Source organism: Geotrypetes seraphini, chromosome 1 (genome assembly GCF_902459505.1).
Source record: "Geotrypetes seraphini chromosome 1, aGeoSer1.1, whole genome shotgun sequence".
Lineage (NCBI taxonomy): Eukaryota > Metazoa > Chordata > Amphibia > Gymnophiona > Dermophiidae > Geotrypetes > Geotrypetes seraphini.
The window spans coordinates 274166741-274190152 of record NC_047084.1 but is presented as its reverse complement, the minus strand read 5'-3'; the positions used below and the strand labels follow the sequence as shown (position 1 = coordinate 274190152).

Genomic DNA, 23412 nt, shown 5'->3' with positions numbered 1-23412 from the left:
CCACTGGTTTCCGATCCTGGCACAGGGACCCTTGTGACTGTGGCCCACGGTCTTTTCTCTTGCCTCCCTTAGGGGGTTCCGGCAGGTAGTGCCCGCGGTAGTGCCAGATTTGCTTTCCATACCTCTGCTTTCACAGGGGGGTGCTGCGGCAGCTGCAGCTGTTTTGGGGGAGGATCCCACTGCACAGATTTTTCAAGCACACGCTTATTGTGGATTTGATTTCTGAATCTCTACAGGCATTAAAGCTGCAGTTTGAGCTGCCTATCACTGCAGAATGTTCCATCATGAGTGACCCAGAGGTCACAATTCACCTCCTTTCCTGATTATCCTGACCTTATTTGGATTCTTACAGACATCGAAGAGATTCCTGAGGGTCCCTTGTGCTGTACTCATGATGTGGCGCGGATTTATTCCCTTGCGGATTCCTTTAACCAAGTACTTTGCTTCCCTGAAGGTGGATTCCTCGGTAGCACAGGTCACCAAGTGTACTTCTCTCCCCAGTGTGGATTTTGTCCTTAAATGTCCGTTTGATTTGGTGGCCATTGGTGTTCAGCAGGAACGGCCTCTTCTTTGTGGCTCGGGCATACCATTCAAAGCTGCGCTATGATCCTGACACTATGGTGCTTCATGACTTGGGTTTTATCATCTCGGGAGTGGATTATATTGCTGATGCCTTATATGACATTTTGAAAGTCTTTGCTAAGCTTTCCGCCTATTCCGTTTTGGCTCGCAAGATGCTCTGAATCCAGCTGTGGCGTGATTCTTCTGAAGCGACCTTGAGCCAGTTGCCCTTTAAGGGACAGCTGCTGTTCAGCCAGTCTGGATGACCTTATGGCTAGTGTGCAGGATCGCAGGCCCAAGTGTGTGCCTGTGAATAGATCCCACTCTTCTAGGGGTTCGGGCCATCCTAATTTTTGTCCCTTCAGGTGCTCTCGTCCATACTTGGGCTCTTCCATGGGACAACAGTCCTCTTCGTGCTTCGGTGGGTCTCAACTTCAGCCGTCTACGGGAAGTCGTCTGGCGGCTTTTGCAAAGAAACAGTTCTGACGCCAGGCTGGTGTCTCTTCCCCCGCACATTGGGGGGCAATTGTTGGCCTTTCTGGAGGAATGGCAGGCCATTACTTCTGACCACAGGGTCCTGGAGGTTCTCAGGAATGGATAGAAACTGGAGTTTATCTGTCTTCTGACTGAGTATTTTCTGGATTCACCTGCGGGATGCCTCAAGAAGGTGGTTCAGGTGCAGGCCACATTCCACAGACTTCTGGATATTGTGGCCATAGAATCCATACCAGAACAAGGTTCAGGCTCTGGGAGATACTCGAAATACTTCATTGTTCCAAAGAAAGGAACTGACGATTGGAGACTGATTCTGGACCTCAAGGCGGTCAATGCGATGCTGAAAGTGTCTCGCTTTTCACGTAGTGATGGTGTGCTTAGTGATAGAATCAGTGGCACCGGGGGGAGTTTCTAGCCTTACGTATCCATCAGATCCAGGATCTCCACTTTCCCATTTTCCTGGACCACTGGAAGTATCTGCAGTTCCACATCTTGCGGCAGCATTTCCAGTTTGCGACTATGCCCTTTGAATTGACAATGGCACCCAGGACCTTCTCCAAAGTGATGGTAGTGGTGGTGGCCCATCTTCGCATCCTGGATGTCCTGGTTCACCCGTATCTGGATGACTAGTTGATCAGAGCTCCCTTGCTGTCCAAGGGGCGTCAGGCTGTTCATCAGGTGGTACAGTGATCAACTTCAGGAGGAATCACCTCGAGCCGATGCAAGATTTGGAATACTTGGGAGTTCAATTTCACACAGAACAGAACAAAGAGTTCCTGCCTATGTCCCGTCAGGAGAAGCTTTGACAGGTTGTCGGAGACCTTTTGGTCACTACAGTTCCAATGGCATGGCTGTACCTCCAGGTTCTGGGGACCATTGTGGCAATATTTACTGTAGTCCCTTGGGCCAGATCCCGTCTTCTTCCACTGCAGGATACTCTGCTTTCACACTGGAATCCCCAGCGGGACCTGTTACATGCACCCCTGTCCTGGATGACTGTGACGCGGAACAGTCTTGCATGGTAGTTGCAACCCCTCTCGCTTTTCAGGGACCTTCTCTTCTAGATCTTGGATTGGGTGATTCTTTCTACAGATGCGAGTCTCAAAGGCTGGGAAGCAGTGTGTATGACCGTCCCTGTTCAAGGCTAGTGGACGCTCTCAGAGCACAAGTGGTCAATCAATCCCCTAGAGCTTTGGGTGAATCGGCTGGCTCTTCTCCACTTCAAGGGTTGACTCCGTCATCAAGCCATCCGTGTCTTCTCAAACAATGCCATGGCAGTGGCTTACATCAATTGGCAGGTGGGCAGAAGGAATGGAGGCTCAGCTTCTCTCCTAGTGGGCAGAGAGACACCTTGTGGCACTGTCAGTGGGGCACATGGCAGGAGTGGACAATGTTCAAGCTGATTTTCTCAGTCGTTAGATGTTGGATCCCGGGGAGTACTCCCTGTATAGAGCATTCGATTCCATAGTAGATCAGTGGGGATGTCCCATGTTCGATCTCATGGCAACTGCAGCCAACAGAAAGGTGGATCGATTCTTCAGTTGCTGTTGCGAGGCCAGCAGCGCAGGCCTGGACGCTCTGGTTCAGCCCTGGCCACGGGAAGGTCTCCTCTATCTTCCCTCCGTGGCCCATGATAGGGCATCTGTTGAGGCGGATAGCAGCAGCTCCAGAAGGATCAGGGACTCTGGCTACCTTGTCATTCTCTCCTCATGCAGGGTCTGATTGTGAAGCAGGATCCAGACTGCTTTGGTCTTATGACATGGCTCTTTAGCACGCAGCCTTAACTAGCTGGGGCTATTCTTCAGCTGTGATTGCCACATGGCTTCACAGCAAAATGAAATCCACAGTGGCGGCCTATGCAAAGGCTTGGAGGTGTTACCAGGCCTGGTGCACCCTGAGACAGGTGGACCCATCTGTTGCATCGATTCCTTGGGTCCTGAATTTTCTGCAGTGTGGCCTGAAGAAGGTCCTTGCGGTAACTTTGCTCTGGGTGCAGATTGCTGGTCTTTCGTGTATGGACCCTACTTCCCTGAGGGGCTCATTGGCAGCTCATCAGAATATGGCTTACGGGATGTTTTGTGACTTAGACCTCTGTTACGTCCTCCCCGTCTGAACTGGAATCTTAATCTGGTTCTCCGCTCTCTGACTCATCCGCCATATGAGTCTCTGAAGCAGGCATTCCTTAAGGATCTCACAATCAAGACGGTCTTCCTGGGGGCTATTACCTCAGCCCATAGGGTTTCACTTTTTCCTGCCGGGATCCTTTTCTGCGTATTACGGATTCCGCTATGATACTGCATATTGTTCCTTTCTTCCGAAAGTGGTTTCCGCTTTCCATGTGAATCAGGAAGTCCAGCTTCTTACTTTTGCTTCCTCTGGTTCCAAGGAGCAGGACCGGGTGTTGCGGTCCTTGGACGTACGCAGGATTTTGTTGTGTTATCTAGAGCAATGTTGTTCAACCACCGGTCCATGGACTGGTGCCGGTCCACAGAAATTTCCTGCCGGTCCACAGGGTCGGCACATGCATCGGGCCCCAGGCAGTGCTCTTCAGCTGCCGGTCCACAGTACGATCAATGCAGCGTTGTCTTCAGGCTGGTTCCCTCTTCTCCAGTGCTGCAGTGCACAAAGCTGTTGTCAGAGGCTCCTACACGCATCCTGTGCCTGAACAGGAAACCTCTCTGATGTCAGAGGGAAGGATTCCAGATGAGGCGCGGGACGCTGCCCATGGTTTTGTGCACTGCAGCACTGAGGAAGAGGGAGCCGTCCCGAAGATAACACTGGGTGGCAGGCCAGAAGGCAAAGCACAGCATGGAGGGAAGGAGACAATGGTAAGAGGAATGATTTTATTTTTTAATTTAGTGATTGATTTACATCTGCTGTCTGTTCAGGAAGAAATGCGTTTGTTTCTTTTCCTCTGGGGTTGTACTGCATGCAGAGTCTTGCATCTTAGAGTTTGTTTGTATGTATTAGTACTTTTAGTTTTTGGTCCTGTATATGGGGTTATCTGTGTTCTGGTAGGAATGAATATTGAGAATCATACAGTGTGCTTTGTGTAGTTTAATTATGTGTTGTTAATACGATTATGTGTGTATACATAAAAAATGAATGGAAAAAATGGTGTTACAATTAGTACTATTATGGGGGTGGAGATGGGCGGTCCACAGACCGGTGCCGGTCCACAAAATAATTATTTTATTTCTGCCGGTCCATAGGTGTCAATAGGTTGAAGAACACTGATCTAGAGATCTCCAATGAGTTTTGCCTCTCTGACCACCTATTTGTTCTGGCGGGTCCTGCCCGCAAAGGTAGGCCTGCTTCTAAGGCAGTGATCTCAAAGTCCCTCCTTGAGGGCCGCAATCCAGTCGGGTTTTCAGGATTTCCCCAGTGAATATGCATTGAAAGCATAGATCTCATGAATATTCATTGGGGAAATCCTGAAAACCCGACTGGATTGCGGCCCTCAAGGAGGAACTTTGAGACCCCTGTTCTAAGGTCACCATTTCCAGGTGGATCCGTATGGCCATTTCCATGGCGGTGTGAGCTCATTCTACCAGAGGTGTTTCATTTTCTTGGGCTGAGTCATAGGCTGTTTCTCGGAACAAGATTTGCAGAGCCACTACCTGTTCTTCTGCATACATTCACCAAGTTTTACAGGATTGATGGGGTAGCCAAGCAGGATGCTGCTTTTGATGCGTCTGTCTTGGCAGCGGGACTGCTTTGTTACATCCCACGGGTCCTGGAATAAAGTGAGATTATACAGGAATAAAAGATTAGGTTCTTACCTTTGCTAATCTTCTTTCTTGTAAATCCATACTTTATTCCGAGAACCCACCCTATACCATCCTGATTTGCCGATTATCTGCCTTTACAAGTACTGGTAAGCTGGATTTCTGTTTTCTGACCAGTCTTTATAAGAGTTCCATCAAAATGGGTTTAGTACTTAGTTTTAGGTGGTCCCTAGTTCAGGTGCTCTCTTCTGACAGTGCAGGTTGTGTCTCCCTATAGCATTGTTTTGTCATTCAGGTTTCTAATGTTTCATAACCTGTTCTCTTATTTTTCATTGTTGCTGTTTTGCATTTGTTGATATGAGCAGAATTTACTTACTTGCCGGGGAGTTTCCCCATTCCTCTCTCTCTTGTTGCTATCCTCTACAGATGTTCTAGGATGCTTTAAGACTAGCTGAGGTTACAGAGATAGTGATGAGGTAAGAGTGGGGAGGGGTTTAAGTCTTTGAAGTTTGAGGCTTCCTACAAAGTCCTAGCTGGTAGATGGAAATAACCCACTGATCCCGGAATAAAGTGTGGATTTAAAAGAGAGAAGATTAGCAAAGGTAAGAACCTAATCTTTTGTACTGATTTCAAAATATGTCTATATTTTGTAAAATTCAATAAAAATTAATGTTAGAGGAAAAAATGCAATATTTTTAGCATAGCTGTCCATAATATCACCAAACTTCGTTTACATTTTAAATAACAATTGTGTTATAAAATTAGTAATTGCCGGTCTATTTTTTCCTTAAAAATCATTGCTTCTGTTATATGAGAAGGAAACTTTTTGCAGAGTTTGGCAAGAGTGAGGATAAAAACTCCTGTACACAAATTTACAAACTGAATATCTTTGAGTGATACTGGGTAATTTTTTTTTTCTTTTTTTTTTTTAATATATATAGGTAATTATTAGGAAAGGGGAGTTGCTCTGTGGTGTTCTGGACAAGGCTCACTATGGCAGTTCTGTGTTTGGTTTGATCCATTGTTGTCATGAGCTATATGGTGGGGAAACCAGTGGCAAACTGCTTACATGCCTGGCTCGCCTTTTCACCGCATACCTACAGCTCTACAGAGGATTCACCTTGGGTAAGATGAAGCATAATAAATCTACACTGCCTATCTCCAGCGCTTTGGCACAATAGGAATCAGTTGGCTACCTGGGAGGCGAGGGATGCAGGAGGGTCTAGGAAGCGGAAGACGGTGTTCTTGAATGTATGGGAGCCATATCTGCAAGTTTTACATCCAAACGGACGCAGTGAGATTTTACGATGGGTGTTGGAATGAGAGAGCAATAGTGAGTAATGATGGTTGGGGGGGTGGAGAGTACCATTGGGGGGGGTTTGGGGAGGGGAGCTTCTTATGGTTCAGGCACTGGTCATAGGTTTCCGTATTGGGGATGAGTGGGAGGTGGAGTGGCTCTTCGGGGCTCATAAGAGTCCAGGGTCCCGGAGGGCCTTTCTGCCAACTCTGGCCTCGATGGCCATGAGTCGTTTTGAGGGGGGGGGGGATTGATCCTGTACCCATCCCCAATATTTCCTTGTATTGTGTTGGATATGATGCATCACTGTTTGTATTCTGAACCTTTGTGTTCCGTTGTTCTGTTTGTACTATTGCTTGCATCAATAAAAATTGTTTGAACCTAAATCTACACAGCCTAATGACTTTCCTGCCCATTTCTCTTTCCTGCAGTCCTCATGTATTTTATGTTGGAAGCAGCAGAAGGACTGCCTTATCGTTTTGTTTTGTTTTTTGGTGTTAGATCACTCAGTAGTTAAGAAATTTCCTGACACTTCTCTTTTTAATTTTATTTATTCCTAAGTTAAAATATGAGCTTGAAAACTTCTCTTACTGAGACACATGCTGCTTTCAATGCAAAATTATATTTGGGCATTTCTTTCTTGATTTCTAGTCTTTTGGCACATCTGAAATGTTAATTTGCTATAAAGAGGAGAAGGGTAAACTAGAGACTTGAGACAGAAAATGAAATTATTTCATTGTTCTGTTCTTCGCCTTTGACACAGAGATCCTAACAGAAACATTTGATACAATGCATACATCAGTTCTGTTTATGAAGAGTACTTACACTACATACTTCATGGTTAAAAGTTTGGATCCATACTTAAAGTTGGTAAAGCTCAACTTTGACTCCTTTGTCTGTATGACTTTGTAGGAGTGGAAGACATTTTGGTCAGACCCAGAGCAGATGTCAAAAGACAGAAAATTATTGAAGAATCCACCCACTGTGGCACCAGGGTAAGACACTGAAATCATCAAGTGTTTTAATGATTTAAAAAAACTGAAATCTTCTGTGACTTTAGTACTATGTTATCCACTCAGTAGCCTTTTAAGAATCTTCTCTACTTCTAGGCAGTTAGAGCTGCATTCAGTCTGCCCAACACTGCATCCACTGATGAGATTCGGGGAAAATGGCAAGATGCCCACCTCAGCAAAGACCAGAGGGATTTTAACATGGTTGATCTAAAATTCAAGGAGGAAGTAAATTATTTCAGCAATAAGATTAACAAGGTTAGTGCCATAAAATGCTAAAGCATTGAGTAATTGTCCTGGTCAATCAGATGAGACAGTTATCTCTCACTTTTCATGAAGTCCAAAGTGCTACAAAATACAAACAACATCAAGAGGTATGAAAACATGTAATTTATAAACAATTTTTTAAAACCCTTTGCTTTATATTTTATTTGTGTGCACTAAAAGCAATATTCATCATTGCAGACTCTTCTGACTTTTTTTTTTTTTTAACTCGCCCCCATTAAATTTGCCTATATAAACTTGCCATGGTTGTGCCAACTGCATGTGAATTTGGGAGCCAGTAAATATGGAATGTTTTGGAGAATTCAAATCTGTGTATGAGCAGGAGTTTGGCCTATGTATGTGTTTGTCATATATCGTGACAACTAGCATGTACGCATTACCTATCGTATATACTTGAATATAAACCTGGGAGAATTGTATAGAAAATTGAATGATTGAATATTCAAGCCTCCTTCTGATGATGGTGCTTTTTTTTCTCCTTGCCCCACCCGATGACCAACACTGTTATCTTCCACCCCCCCCCTCGATGTCGGGCACTGTTATCCTCCAACCTCTCCCAATGACCGGCACTGTTATCCTCCACCCGCTTCTCTCCGATGACTTTCACTGCTATCCTCCACTCTCCGCCAATGACTGGTACTGTTATCCTCTATCCCCCTCTTTCCAATGACCGGCACTGCTATCCTCCACCCCCTCCGATGACCAGCTCTCCTATTCTCAGGAAGTTGAAGCTACTGCTGTCTCCCCCTCCCCACACCCCGATGACCGGCACTCCTATCTTCCATTGCCTACAATCCTCTGCCCCAGACCAACATCATATTTTCAGTTCCTAGTGCTCAAGACCTGCTGGTTACCACCCTTTCTGGGATTCTAAGGCCCCGCATCAGCTCTACACAGCACATTGGCATCCACTTCCTGAGTAGGACTGTAAGCAGTCTGGGGCAGTGGGGAGAGGGTAGTAGAGGACAGAAGTGCCTAAGCATGTGTTCTCCAACACTGCTGGTGCCTCCTCTGAACTTTTCATTTGCTGTGGTCCACCCCTGTCTGAAGCAACTTCCTGCTCCTGCTTCTGCTTGAGCAGACTGCAGCAAAGGAACCGTGCAGAGGAGGCCGCAGACAGCACAAGAAGATTGCTGCTGTGCTGGCGACATCATTGTTGTTTTTGTGGTGAGGGGGGCTTTGGAACTGGGAGGGGAAAGCATTTGGTGGAACCATGGGGGAGGGAGGGAGTGAGAAGCCACTTCTTAGCTCCTCTATGGGTACCCTCTAAGAGAAATGACCAAACCAACACTCAGTGTGTAGCCAAAACAAATCACTCGATTTATTAGTAAAAAATCAGAAATGAAACAGTCAGCATTATATGTATAAAAAAGGTAAATTAGTAAATCAGAATAATAAGTATGGCTAAACAAAGGAGAGAGATACAGATTGCCAGCAGTTCTGTATGTATGTTAAAGTCTCTGACCCCACCTTACACAAAAACTGGGTTATATACACAAATTTCTTTGTTCTGCAAGACCCTCCCATAACTCTGTCCATGTTCACCCCTATAGGTGCAAATCTGCTGTCTATCTAACCCTCCCCTAGTCTACACCTCCATTCTTCCCTGGGGAGCCCAGGACAGGAATGTCTTCGTGAATTTTCTTCTTCTCAAATCTTCTTTCCTTCACACAGGTGCATTCAGTACATCAGCTAGCCCCCACCTTTGGGCATGGCTTGGCAATGCTTATCAGTTCTTAGGTTCCTGGAGCCTGTGTGCCCATATTTGGAGTGCCAAGATGTAGCAACTTCTGTCTTCAACACCTCCATTGTCCGGTTTTTAATCTTAATCCTCTGTCTCACTATAACCTTTCATAGTCATTTTTACTTTTTACAAAGATGCTCTCCCTCTTCTTCTGATCTATTTACTAGCTGACACCTGGTGTAATTCACCAGAGGAGCCTCTTTCTTTTCACTCTTCCCTCCTTTCTGGCATCAGCAATTACTCAATTCCTCCCCTGTCTCCCTAGATTACTTACACCCTCAGCCCCAAATGTTGTCATCACTCTCCACCCCACCTCTTAATTCCAGCTATCTTTGTAATACTTCCTCACCACTACTCCCATCCTAGCAGTCACTTTTGCTCTTCTTCCTTCCTTCATCTCAGCAGTCACTTGCCCTATTCCCTTGTGACTGCTCCAACTCACCTCTATGAGCTCAATGCTGTCACACATATTACTAATTACAGCTAAACTCTAGGCATTTGCATTTGCCCCAAATATGTGGGGTGGTTGTGGAGTATGGGATAGATAGAGGGTGGGTTTTAGATGGAATGATAGATATGTGGGGGATTGATTTTGGGGTATAGCTTTAGGGTGGGAGTACATATGAAGGGGGATGGTTAATTTTGGTGGGTATATTACTTGAAGGATGATATAAGTTGGGGAAGGTATAGGGGGTCATTTTGGGGGGTAGCTTATTTCTTTGAAATTTGCTGTCTGATGTAGTCCGTTTTGGGTATGCTATACCTTTAAACTGGTTTTCTTCATGCCAAATAAATCCTGTTCCATTAAATTTTCTGAGTTATTTTGCCCCTAGACAGATGTTCTTGACATTTTATGTAGAAGTTTTTCCAACTTGTTGATTTAGCAAGAATGAATAAAAAAAATTAAGAGACCACATAAAAGAAAATCCATATGGATTCCATTTGTATATTATCAGCAAATGTTTGACATGTGAAGTAATGATTATTTTTTCTTTATTTCTTAACCCTAAAATTGTTAGGTGTGTATGCCTCTTGGTCTTCATAGACATTTCCCAGAGAACAACTTACAGATGATGGTGCAATCTGGAGCCAAGGGATCTACTGTAAATACCATGCAGGTATGACATAGGCTCTGAAAAAAAAAGGTTTCTGTTAAATATGTAAATTCATTCCAACCAGGGAAGGAGGGACAGGGGATAGTGTTTGACTACCTGAAACCTTTCCATCTGCTCCTATATGTATTCAGACTGTCCTGTCGCTATCATCACAATGAAACCTGTGCAGACTCTGCACCTGGATACTATTTTGAGACTAGGCACCATTTAGTCCCTTCTCTGAGATCTGGCTCTTTCCTCTTTATGCCTTTACTGAAATGGCACTGATGAACTGGTCATAATTTTAGCTCAGAAGCAAAATACCAATCTATGTTTTTGTCAGTGGTTTATGTGTTGCTTGTACTCTTTTTATCTGCTGCTTCCCTCTCCTACAGATTTCTTGCCTGTTGGGTCAGATTGAGTTAGAAGGTCGGAGACCCCCACTGATGCCTTCTGGGAAATCACTACCATGCTTTGAGCCATATGACTTTTCTCCTCGGTCAGGTGGATTTGTCACTGGTAGATTTCTCACCGGTATCAAACCTTCTGTAAGTTATTTCACTAAGCATAGGATGTATTAAATAAAGCAGCATTTTTTATTTTCTTTTATAATTGTTTGTAGCTGATGTCTTAAGTCATGTGGAGGAGGGTAATTAGTGAAGTGCTACAGGGATCTGTTCTGGGACAGGAGCTATTTAACTTATTTATAAATGATCTGGAACCTGGAATGACGAGTGAGGTGATTAAATTTGCAGGATAACACTAAATTGTTCAAAGTTGTTAAAATGCAGGCAGATTTTATGAAATTGGAAGACTGGGTGTCAAAATGGCAGATGAAATTTAATGTGGACAAATACAAAGTAGGGATGCACATTGGGAAGAATAACCCAAATCGTAGTTACCAGATGCTAGGGTCCACTAGGGTCCACCTAGTGCCCAAGAAAAAGATCTGGCTATCTTTGTAGACAATATGCTGAAACCTGCCCAATGTGTGGCAGTGGCCAAAAATAAGCAAACAAGATGCTAGGAATTATTAGAAAAGGGATAGTAAACAAGACTAAGAATGCTATAATGTCTCCTTATCTTGCTCGATGGTGAAATCTCACCTTCAGTATTGCATTCAATTCTGATCACCTTTTCTGAAAAAAGAAATAGCTGAACTAGAAAAGTTCAAAGAAGAGTGACCAAGATGATAAAGGGGATGGAACTCCTCTCGTATGAGGAAAGACTAAAGAGGTTAGGGCTCTTTAGCTTGGAAAAGAAATGGCTGAGAGGAGATATGATTGAAGCCTACAAAATCCTGAGTGGTGTAGAATGGATACAAGTGGATCAATTTTTTATTCCATCAAAAATTACAAAAACTAGGGGACAGTCGATGAAGTTACAGGAATATATTTTTAAAACCAATAGGACAAAATATTTTTTCACTCAGAGAATAGTTAGGTCCTGGAACGTGTTACCAGAGGATGTGGTAAGAGTTTTTAACATAGATGGTTTTAAAAAAGGTATGAACAATTTCCTGGAGAAAAAAAATCTCATCTGCTCTCAGATCACTAACTAAACTACTTAACTTTAGAAAAGTGATAAAAACGCATCTCTTTCCTAGTACAGTCATATAGACTGTCCCAACCTGTAATCCTGTAAACCAAAGTGGACCAAACCCTCCATACATCTTATTCCATGAGCCAAAGTCGTTTCAACTGTGGGAACCTGCCAAAAACATGCTAACATAAATAGTTCCCACAACTATGTTGTCCACAAGAAACTACTAAACCATGATATTGTATTTACAAGAAATTGCTAATAATGGGAGAAGTCGCAGAACCTATCCTGTTTTGTAATTACTTCCGACACACATGTTAATTCACAACTAATTGTCAGGCTATCAACTCTTATTATGTAAGTAAACTTGTAACTGCTAACTCTTATATGTCTATAAAATTGTAAACAGCTAACTCCTATTAGGTATGTAAATTTGTAACCCTTCTCAAGCAAAAAGACCAAGACTCCAGAGCAGACATGATCTGGGACCACTTCGAGTTCCCAAACTGGCATCAGTTCCTAAATTTATTCAATAAATACACCAAATCAAACTGTCTACTTGACGCATGTCCCCCCCCAAAATCATGACAGTTGTCCCACCAGACTTCAAAAAGAACTATTTACATGGCTAACAACTGCCCTTATAAACGGAACATTAAACAAGGACATGGGACACATACTGATCACTCCTATCCCCAAAGATCAGAAAACCTCTACAGCACTGACATCCAATTACAGACCCATAGCAAGCATTCCCCTTTTCACAAAGATACAGGAAGGATTGGTCAATCTACAACTAGTAAACTACCTAGACAAATTTAACATCCTTAGTGAACACCAATCAGGATTCAGGAAAGGATACAACACAGAAACTGTCATAGCCTCCATACTAAACCACCTTTATGATCTTTTTAGCAAAGGCAAAAGCGCACTGATCCTTCAACTAGACCTCAGCAGTGCGTTCGACCTGGTAGACCATGAAATCATGCTACTGTGCCTTGATGCAATGGGAATCTCGGGAAAGGTAAAGAAATGGTTCCAAGAATTCCTAACAAACAGATCCTACCGAGTAACCAGCAATGGAAATTACTCCAACCCATGGAAAAACCCGTAGGGCGCGCCCCAAGGCTCCCCTCTATCGCCCACACTGTTCAACATCTACATTGCATCCTTAGGTCACCTTCTACAAAAACTAAACTTAAAGCACTACATATCCATTTTAATCCCCTTAGATGACATCACAAATGAAATTATAGACAACCTCTCAAACACAATGACGGAAATCGAAAAATGACCACCAACTTCTAACTGAAACTAAACACAGAGAAAATAAAAAGTCTTTTTGGCAAGCCCCAATGACAAAATTACGAGAACATCGTTAAAAATAAACAACCACGAATATCCAATATCCAATACCATAAAAATACTGGGTATCACTCTAGATACACACCTAACCATGGCTGACCACACGAACTTACTGGTGAAAAAATGTTTTTACACGCTGTGGAAGCTAAGGACTATTAAAAAATACTTTGACACAACATCCTTCAGGTTGCTGGTGCAATTGCTGATCCTATCCATCCTTGACTACTGCAACATCGTCTACCTGGGTATCCCACGAAAAACAGTAAAAAAATTGAGATTAGTACAAAACACCGCTGTTCGCTTAATCTTCGGACTGAGAAAAAAAGACCATATTAGCCCCTACTATAAAAAAACTGCACTGGCTACCAATGGAAGCGCGAATACTATTCAAATTTGCACGTATCTGTTTCAAACAAGTCTGGGGTCTAGCACCTTCCTACCTGCAAACACACTTCATTCTGCACAACCCCACACGAATAACCAGAAACAAAACTATCTTTGCATACCCAAAGATCACAGGCTGCAGATACAAATCCTTCCTGGATAGAACCTTCATGTTCCAAGCGAATAGACAGCAAGTCTGGCTGAGAAACTGCATAAATGAACCCAAACTGACCTACAACGCATTCCGAAAATCAATTAAAACCGCCCTATTCGACAAATTCATTGACTAAAACAGATGACCCTCTCTCACTATGATATTCCCCCGCTGTAAGCGCTAATTCAGTCTCTCAGATAACTCCAATTTTCATGTATTCTTTACCCATGAAACTCCAATTAGTATGTAACTTTTCTATTTTATGCTTCGTTATTCGCTGACTGTCCAGCCTTCTTTCAATGTGAACCGCCTAGAAGTTGCTTGACTATGGTGGTATAGAAAAATAAAGTTAATATTATTATTATAATTTTAAAAGACTGGGTGCAGACAAAAATGAGAGTACCAGCACACATCATCACCTGTTCATGTGCACACAAATACCAGTCCTGCAAAAATTTTATTTGCAAGAAATCTTTGCAAGGCTGATATGAGTAGATATATAGGCTCTGATATGTGCTGGCGTTTTCATTTTTGTTGGGATATGCGCACAAAAAGCCAGACTACCAGAAAACCTTTGTGTACATATGTCAGGCAGGCTACCCTGATTAACATGCAAGTTTTACATGCATAATATTGGCAGGATAGAAGATACCAATGCAATGTAATAAAATTTGCATATCATTTGCTTTTTGTATGAAATGAAATAAAGGGATGCTATATATTCTGTATGGCATGAAATTAAATTTGTAGAAGTTGCATGCTCAGCCATCGGCATGCTGCTTTCTGCATCAGCCCCACCTGTTTCACTAGTAGAAAGAATTTCAGTGTACATCTCAGGTCTCCTGTTTTCTAACTTGCTTATGGGCCTTGCTGTCTCTATATGTTATCATGATCTTATTTTTATTTATTAAAGGAATTCTTCTTTCACTGTATGGCTGGTAGGGAGGGCCTTGTAGACACCGCTGTCAAAACCAGTCGCTCTGGATACCTTCAGAGGTAAGAAGGTTAGCTATATTACCATTTATTGTTGTCATGTAATACTGTAGTGGAGGCCTGCTCAACCCAGTCCTCGGGGCACACTAAGTCCCCTTGGATTTTCAGGCTATCCACAATGAATATGCATGAGAGAGAGAGAGATCTCCTTGTATTTCCTCTTTGGTAAGTCAATCTCATGCATATTCATTGTGGATAGCCTGAAAATTCAGTGGATGAGAAGCCCTGTCATAGTTCTACCTCTACTACTCACTCAGGGTTGACCCTATTGGTAGTTGGAGGACTCTGCCAAGCAAAGCTTGCGCCACCTACACAAATATTCCTACATTGGCAATCACTGTCAACACACAGTAGCTAGGTTAGTACCTTGCCCAGTGTAGTATGGTGAAAGTCAATTTTATTCAAACGAACTTGACACATCACTAACAAGAGGTTTTAGTATCCCGTGGCTTCAATTTATTCTTCATCGAGTGGTTTATTATTTGAATATGTCTGTCAGATATAATTTCACTACTTGGAGATAAATTGCATAAGACTACAGGACAATTGTTTAGACTCCTGATGTAGCCATAAGCTGAAACATGGCTTAGTTGGGTTTGTTTGAATAAAAGTGACTTTCACTGTCCCGTGCTAGACTGTGTGTCTTGTCCAACTATTCCATACTTTTGTATTTTTTTGCTGGATAATGCTTGTTTTTTGTTGTTACAAACTTTTTTTCTTATGGTTTCTTAGGAAACTGAGACCCACAAAAATCCTTGGGGGAGTCATACAGTTCAAAGAAATAAATCTTCAGTGACATAAAAGTTATAGCCAGCAAACATAAAATGGAGAAAAGGGGATAGTAACTGTAATAAATACTGCTTAATTAAAAATTTACTTTAACTGGCAGTGTCTGGAAAGCCCCGATAAATATGACCACAGAATTCTCTTCAGAAGTGGAACAGGATGTTGACTGGCTATGCTCTGCAGTCAGGCCAGTGTTCCCTCTAATTTTATCTAGGATATGGGAGTGTGCCTTACTGTTGGGCACCTGATTTTTTTTTCGGGGTGGGGGGAGCCTCTCGTTGTGAGCAATTTCTGATTTAGTTTGATCTCTTACTGGTGCCTCTCTTTCACCATCAGGGATAAGCACTATATTGTTATCTTCATTCCATTATCTTCTCTCTCCCATCCTTTGCCTCCTTCCCTTCTTCTTATGTTTCTGAATCCTCCTTCATCCATATCAACTTCTTTTTCCATTTGTAGTGCTTGCCATCAATAATTTTTGCATTTTTATTTTCTCCAGATCCCACCCTCTTCCTTTTACTTCCCACATTTTAGCATCCCTTCCTTCCATCCCTAGCATCCTCTATTTCCCTTTCCCCAACAGCCCCTTTATCCCCCTCTTCTAGTATATCCTCTTCCCTGTTGCTTTCATTCCCCATCCCAAAACAACTACAAGATGGTTTATGAGAACCTTCTCCCCTCTCTCCCCTTGGCCTATTCCTACTTGATCTAATATATCACATCTGCATTACAAAGTGTGTTGCAGTTTTGGAATAAAAAAACCTTTGCAGTGCTGGCACAGAGCAACAGTAATGGGATGAACTTTAGTGGCTTCTGCTCTTTTGTGTACATCCTGAGATTCAGCACAGCTGTTTGAGCAGTGCTATGTGGTCACAAGTGAGCATACCTTAGAAGGAACAGTGGTCAGAATGGGAGGGTTCTAGTGAAAACAACATTAGGGAAGTGGAGAGAGAGTGAGGAGCAGACACTAGATGGAAGTGGGGAGGGGAGCACATACTGGATGGAAGGAGGGGATAAAGGAAAAAGGGTACATGCTGGATTGAAGAAGATAGAGCCATTTTTTGGGATGGGCAGTCACAATCCTCGAGGACCACAACCCAGTCAGATTTACAGGATTTCCACAAAGAATATACATGAGATTAATTTGAATACAATGGAAGCAGTCTATGCAGATTAATCTTGTGCATATTCATTGTGGAAATCTTGAAAACCTAACTGAGTTGTGGCCCCCAAGAACTGTGATTGCCCACCCCTGACAAGAGTGTCTGATGGATATTTTGTATCCTTGCAGGAATGTGTAAGCCTGTAGCACAGGTCTGGCAAAATGTAAAAGCTAAGGCATAAGCTTCCCTACCCATTTCTGAAGGGACTCTATTCACATGGGTGTATTTTCTTTAGTTTCCCTGTGGCGTAGGGATTCAGAGTTGTTGCCCTGTTTACACCCTCTAATGCTAACCATAACCATTCATTTTTCATGTATGCTTATCTTGGTCCTCTTCAAGATAAGGGAAGGTGGTTCTAGCTATGTAAGCATAAACATGTTCTGGAAATCTGTATGAAGGAAATGCTTCATCAAAAAGCCTCTATTATAAAAGATTTTTTTTTCTGCAAGGAAGTAGCTAGAATAGCTTAAAAATGGCATATAGGAGACTTTGCAGAAGGTGCCCAGGCCCATTTCGATTTTCTATCAATACTTAAGGGGGCGAGTAGTACTGAATTTTGTTTTTAAAAGACATTGGGAGTGGGACTTGAACTGCATGTTCACACCTAAAGAGTGGGACACCATTTGTGCTGTGGTGGGGAGAGCAGCCACCTGTGCCTTGATACAGGAAAATGCTTACAAGGTGCTGAGCTGCTGGTATTATACTCCGGAAAGGCTCCATAAGATGTATCCACAGTCTTCGGATTGCTGTTGTCGATGTCATAGGGCTTTAGGGATCTTTCTCCATATATGAGGGTACTGTCCGGTGTTGGTTCCTTTCTTGACCATGGTGACTCAAACTCTGTCTCAGATGTTGGGGGTTCCAGTCCCTGTTACTCCTCAAAGCTGTTTATTGGGGTTGACCAACATTTGTGCGACTAAATGGCAAACCAGATTATTGAGGATGGGTTGGCAGCAATCTAATGTCTCATAGCTGCATATTGGAAACAGACCCTGGTGCCTGATTTGAGTGAGTGGAGAGTGAAATTATCTTTGATGGGGAAAATGGAATTATATGTGGCTAAATGCAATCGGTACATACCTGGGGAATGTTCTTTCCCAAAAATTGGATGTTTAGATGGGAGAAGGGTGGACCTTGATCCTAATGTTGACTACACGCTCTGGGGGGGGATGGGGAGGTGATGTCATGTTGTTCACTGAGAGAGATGCAGTGTGCCCATATTGTTCAATGCTGACGGGGGGGGGAGTCCTTCGAGCTTGCAGGCTCCCAGTTTTTGGGGGCAGAGCTTGTGGGGCCTCTCTGACTGCTGTTTAACCCTTTCAGGACCATAAGGATCGTAGGCCAATTTTTGTGGTTTTGACGACATTTTTATGGTAAAAAGGGCTTGCAGATGCCAAAAAATTGATTTTTTTTGTGAAATATCATTATTTTTATTTAAAAAATCACACTTCTGGCTTATGGACAGTGTGGCAAGTGAATCTTCTCGTCAATCTGGCAACGACGCTAATGAATGAATGTCGGAACCAGTTTGTTTACATAAAGGCAGTATCATATGGAATCCGTACATATCAAATTTAGAACTGTAGACTATCCCAATCAAAATTTATAGGATTTTAAAGTTATGGGACAAATATGTCCCTTGGTCCTGAAAGGGTTAAGGAGATACAGTTGTTAATGCATTCTTGCCCATGTTTGGGCGTTGTTTTCAGGTTGTGTGATACTGTGTTATATTCTTGAAGTGTTTCAAGCTGTTTATTTGTTTGAAAAGCCAATAATAACTTTAAATATTTTTTTTTTAAATGGCACATAGGAATCGACTTCCTGGTCTGTAGTCTAGAAACTTTACTGTTGATCTATAAGCACTGACTACCTGTTTTTCTTCTAGGTGCATCATAAAACACTTAGAAGGGCTTGTGGTCCAGTATGACCTCACAGTACGAGACAGTGATGGAAGCGTCATTCAGTTCCTCTATGGAGAAGATGGCCTAGACATCCCAAAGACACAGTTTTTGCAGCCTAAACAGTTCCCATTTATTGCTGATAACTATGAGGTATAGTGCTCAGAAAAACCTTGAAATGTCTTTGTCAAACTATGGTTTCTGATATGAAGTTTGCCAGTGGGACTATGCAATTGCTTTCATGGTAGTTTTCATGGATCTTGATGCTGGCTTTCACCTCCATGACTACATAGCTCCATCTTACAGGTTTTCATAAAAACTGCAGCATGCATCCTGCAGAAACAGTTTATCAATCAAGTAGAGTACTGCTTTATTTACAGCTGTCTCCTGTAGCAGTTAATTGCCCACTAGGTACCACTTGATATTTATTCTACTCAGAAAGCTCAGGTGTTACTTGTGAGGCACTCTAAACCCTGCTCAAGGAGAAGATCATTAATCTTTGTAATCAAGCTTCAAGTTTTATTTAAATTTGCTATAATCACCTATTTGAGGATTTCTAGGCGAAATACAAAATTAAAATTTTTCAGCTATAAAATTACCACATGGTCTTCTGCACGATAGCTCACAATATTATATGCTAGGTTTTTGACATTGACCTAAATATTTTAACACTGATCTTATTTTCTTAAGACACAGCCAAACTGAGGTTGCTTCACCATACTGGGATTCGATGCAGCAATAGACTCCCAAGAGCTTCGGTAGCCTAAGTATTTGGCAACAGGCCAACTTGGGTTTAAGACTGCTCTATAGTAAATTACTTCCTGATATTTCTGCTCTCTTGAGACCTGTGTTGTCATTTTTACTTAACTCCCTAAAGGCAGTGGGTGTATGAATCGGTCCCCACGCTCACATTGTGGATTGACAGTAGCTTGCCAGTGGCCCTAGGGAAATGGCATTGCTGAGTTTTCTTGTCACTGCTCAATGCACATACCTGCTCTTTCTTCACACAAAAGCATGGTGCTGTACACTGAAAGTCTCTTCCCTGAGCTGCCAAACATTGTGAATTATATGCTAAAACTGAAGGGTTATCATTGTGGAAGAAACTTACCCCACTGTTTTACGAAAGCATAACGCGGGTTTTTAGCGCCGGCAGCAGCGGTAACTTCTCTGACGCTCATAGTATTCCTATGAGCGTCGGAGCAGTTGCCTCCGCTGCCGGCGCTAAAACCCACGCTATGCTTTCGTAAAAGAGGGGGTTAGTGATCATCAGGTGCTTTTGTGCTGCGCAAATCAACTTGGCTGTTCTAGTTGGATAGATTGGCTTCCTTGGCTAACCTTTGTAGGAGGTCAAGGCCTGAACAGCAAAACATCATCTTTGAATAACTATTGTTTAGTAAGGCTTTCTCTTTGATTAGATGGAAAAGATATCATTATATCGGATATTTTTTTATTTTTGGTTGCAATGAAAATACTAGCTATTGTTGGAGGAAGCCAGTGTTTTGACATTTAGATCTTTGTGGGATAAGTGATGTCTTAGAAAATGAGACCAGCATAACTTTTGAGTGACTTATTACCTTCTCCTTTCCCAAGCATTGAGCTCAGTGATAGAGAATCAATTTGAAGGAAAAAGTGGTGATTAGGAAAGAATTAAATTGCTCAGAGTTGAAGATACAATTGTTTTTCATGAAATTCTTGAACAAAAATGCAAGACTTTGATATTATTCCAATGCATTTCCTGATCTGAAGATATTATCAATAGTGAATGCATGCATAGAGCATAACCATAATGCATTTTTGTATTACATATAGTCTTAAACAGGATAGTCACACATAGTTTATGTTCATATTACTAGAATAGCTAGGTAATTGGTGGACTCACTGGGAATATTCTGCTCTGATTCTGTGTTTCAGGTGATAAGGAAGTCAAAACACTTAAATGAAGTTTTGGCAAGGATGGATACTGAACATGCGAATAAACACTTCCAATCCCTCAAAAGATGGAAAGCCAAAAATCCCACCACATTACAGAAACGGGGAGCCTTCCTGCTCTTTTCTCAGAAAAAAAAAGCAAGAGAAAATGCACTGAGCCAACCAGGAGACCTCATTAGTGGCAGAGACCTTGCAACCAAGCAGGTATTGTATATGTAGTGGTAAAATAAAACAGGCTAGGTTCTACACAAACATCTAAAATACCCAACATGGCCCATAGGCTGTATCAGGGATGAAGAATACTAAAAATTGTATCTAGAGGTTCAAATTTCCAACTTCATACACTGTTCTTTCAATAAATCTACTCTCTCTCTCAAGATACTTATATACTTCAATCTCTTCTTCCAGTTCAAACAAAACTCCTATATAAGTGCTAAACAGCAGAGAGAATGACAAGCTCAACAAGTACCGTATTTTTCGTTCCATAAGACGCACCTTACCTTGAGACGTACCCACCTGTAGAGGAGGAAAAACCAAGAAAAAAAAATTTGAACCAAATGGTGTGCCCTGTACTCTGTCCCTTCTGGTGGTATAGTGGTAGGCCGGGACAGGGTACAGGGGTACATCTAGAGGTGGGCACATCTAATGGTAGACATGCGTAGTGGCAGCCAGCCAATCCCCCAGCCTCCCCCTGTACATTTTTTTTTTTAAGAAAACAGTGTGGGCACAAGCGGGAACGCGGAAATCTTGCTGCTGACATCTGCGCTCCTGACCTGTGCGCCGCTAACGAGGGAGGGGTACACGCTGGATCACCAAGGACTGCGACGACGACTACGACGGAGGAGGAGGAGGCAGCAGAGGCGGGTAGCTGTTTTAAAAGGTGCAGCTACGTTGGCGGCAGCGACGACGGTGGGCGGGTAGGTGATTCGGTGGGTGTTATAAAAGGTATGTCAACAGGGTGCTATAAAATGGTGTGGCGGCAGGTAGGTGTTTTAAACGGTGCGGCGGCCGGGGGGGTTCAAAATTGTACTTTCGCTCCATAAGACGCACCGAGATTTCCACCCACTTTTGAGTGGAAAAAAAGTGCGTCTTATGGAGCGAAAAATACAGTAGATTTATTTAAAAAACAGTGTATGAAGTTGGAAATTTGAACCTCTAGATAAAATTTTTAAAATTCACGGGGGTTCCGTTCCAGGAACCCCTGTGAATTCGTGGTTTTTCGCCTGTCAAAAGACAGGAGAGGGCAGCTGGAGCAACGGCAGGTGAAGAAAATCACTTGCGGTCTGCGCTGACCGCCTCTTCCTGTAGTAAAGTCGGGCTACACCAATTAGGAGCTGCTTTGACACGCAGCTCCTGATTGGTGTAGCCCAACTTTACTACAGGAAGAGGCGGTTGGAGCAGATCACAAAGGAGCGAGTCTGCGAACCGCGAATGAGCAGGGGAACACTGTACTTCACTCCCTGATGCAGCCTGTGTGCAAATAATAAAATTGTTCCTTTATAATTTTGGAGATTTGGCTCTTTGGTCAATGTGTTGTGTATGTAGCCAGGCTTAAAGCAGCATAATTGCTTCTGATTTTATTTTATATACTGCTTATAGCTTAAGCGGTTTATATTCAGATTCTGAAGTATTTCTCCCTATCTAACCCGGTGGGCTTACAAACTGACTAATGTGCCTGGGGCAATGGAGTGTTAAATGACTTGCCCAGGGTCACAAGGAGCAGTGCTGGGCTTGAACCTGCATTCTCAGGGTACTGAGGCTACAGCTGTAACCACTAGGCCACTCCTGCACTCCACTTTGTAGTGCATATTTTAAGATACCCTGTCAAGATACATATAGAATTTACAGTTCTTAGCATTACTATGGAAATATTCACTTCTCCATGATGATACCTCTTATTAGGGACACAAGTCATGACTTTGTGATGTGTCCCTTTTATATATGCTTGAAAGGAGAGCAATCTAAAGCTAAGTGAGTGAGAAAGAAAGATCACTATCAACAGATACTATGGGTGTAATCCAGTGATTGGGAGTATTGAAAGGCAGCTCTAGCTACAGGAGAGCTACAGGAAGGGAGGGAGAAGGAGAACTGGGATAAGTCCTGTACTGTACAAGTAAGAAGAGAAAATGAGCTCTATAAGGAACACTTGACTGACCATGAAGTGTTAGTGAGAGCCAATGGAGTTAGTGAGTGTTGTGGGAGGGTGGGGGGGGGGGGGCGGGGGTTGTTTGTTTATTAATTTATATCCTGTCCTTACCCAGGGCGGATTACAAACTTACATACAAAGCTATAACGTTACATCAGACATTAAATACACCATCGACAATACATACCCCCATAATACAAAACCCCTATGCATAACTCCCATTATACAAGAAGTACAAACCATAAAATACAGAGGCGACCTGCACCTTAATATCTTCTTCTCCTTATTATTAATAGCACAGTCCTAAACCTTGTCTTTCATCTGGCAGAAAAGGTGCTGCTTCAACAGCTTTTTTAAGTTTTGTATATTCTGCTGCCGTTGAATATACTCGGGTTAAGAAGGGATAGGGATGGAATAGGAGTGAGGCTAATGTGTGAAGTGTTGCTGCCAGCTAAGACAGAGCTGACAGCAACTGCAAGAACATTATGATGCTGAGGGGCATTGACTGAGTAAACATATGAGTAGTACAATATCAGAAGTTATGCATATATGTCTGAAGAGAGAGTAAATGTGTTTGCATCTCCTTTGTCTGTTTCTGTGTCTTTCTCTGGTAAGGATAGGCTCTTAGTTTCCCTTTGTAAATTTGGGTTGGAAAAGTCAACTAGTACAAATGTGCCATGTACCTATAAGCAGAAAACAGATTTCAGCCCGGGGAATTTACACAGCTAACTATTTAGTTACATAGATTAATTTGAAAACTACCCTAATGCTGCCTCCAGTTTGTTTATATTCTTTCAAAGACACCAAAGAAAGTTAAATACTATTTTATCTTGCTTTT

The 23412-nt window shown here is 42.6% G+C and overlaps 1 protein-coding gene across 2 annotated transcripts in view; it reads left to right on the top strand.

Annotated features, from left to right (window-relative positions):
* Positions 1-23412, top strand: part of POLR1A (RNA polymerase I subunit A) — a 232973-nt gene that overhangs the window by 89910 nt on the left and 119651 nt on the right. For both annotated transcript variants that reach the window (XM_033951847.1, XM_033951837.1), the window contains exons 16-23: positions 5726-5909; positions 6994-7076; positions 7191-7349; positions 10140-10238; positions 10610-10762; positions 14573-14655; positions 18487-18652; positions 20411-20632. In XM_033951847.1, coding sequence (XP_033807738.1) covers positions 5726-5909; positions 6994-7076; positions 7191-7349; positions 10140-10238; positions 10610-10762; positions 14573-14655; positions 18487-18652; positions 20411-20632 — 1149 coding nt within the window. The remainder of the gene's footprint in view (positions 1-5725; positions 5910-6993; positions 7077-7190; positions 7350-10139; positions 10239-10609; positions 10763-14572; positions 14656-18486; positions 18653-20410; positions 20633-23412) is intronic.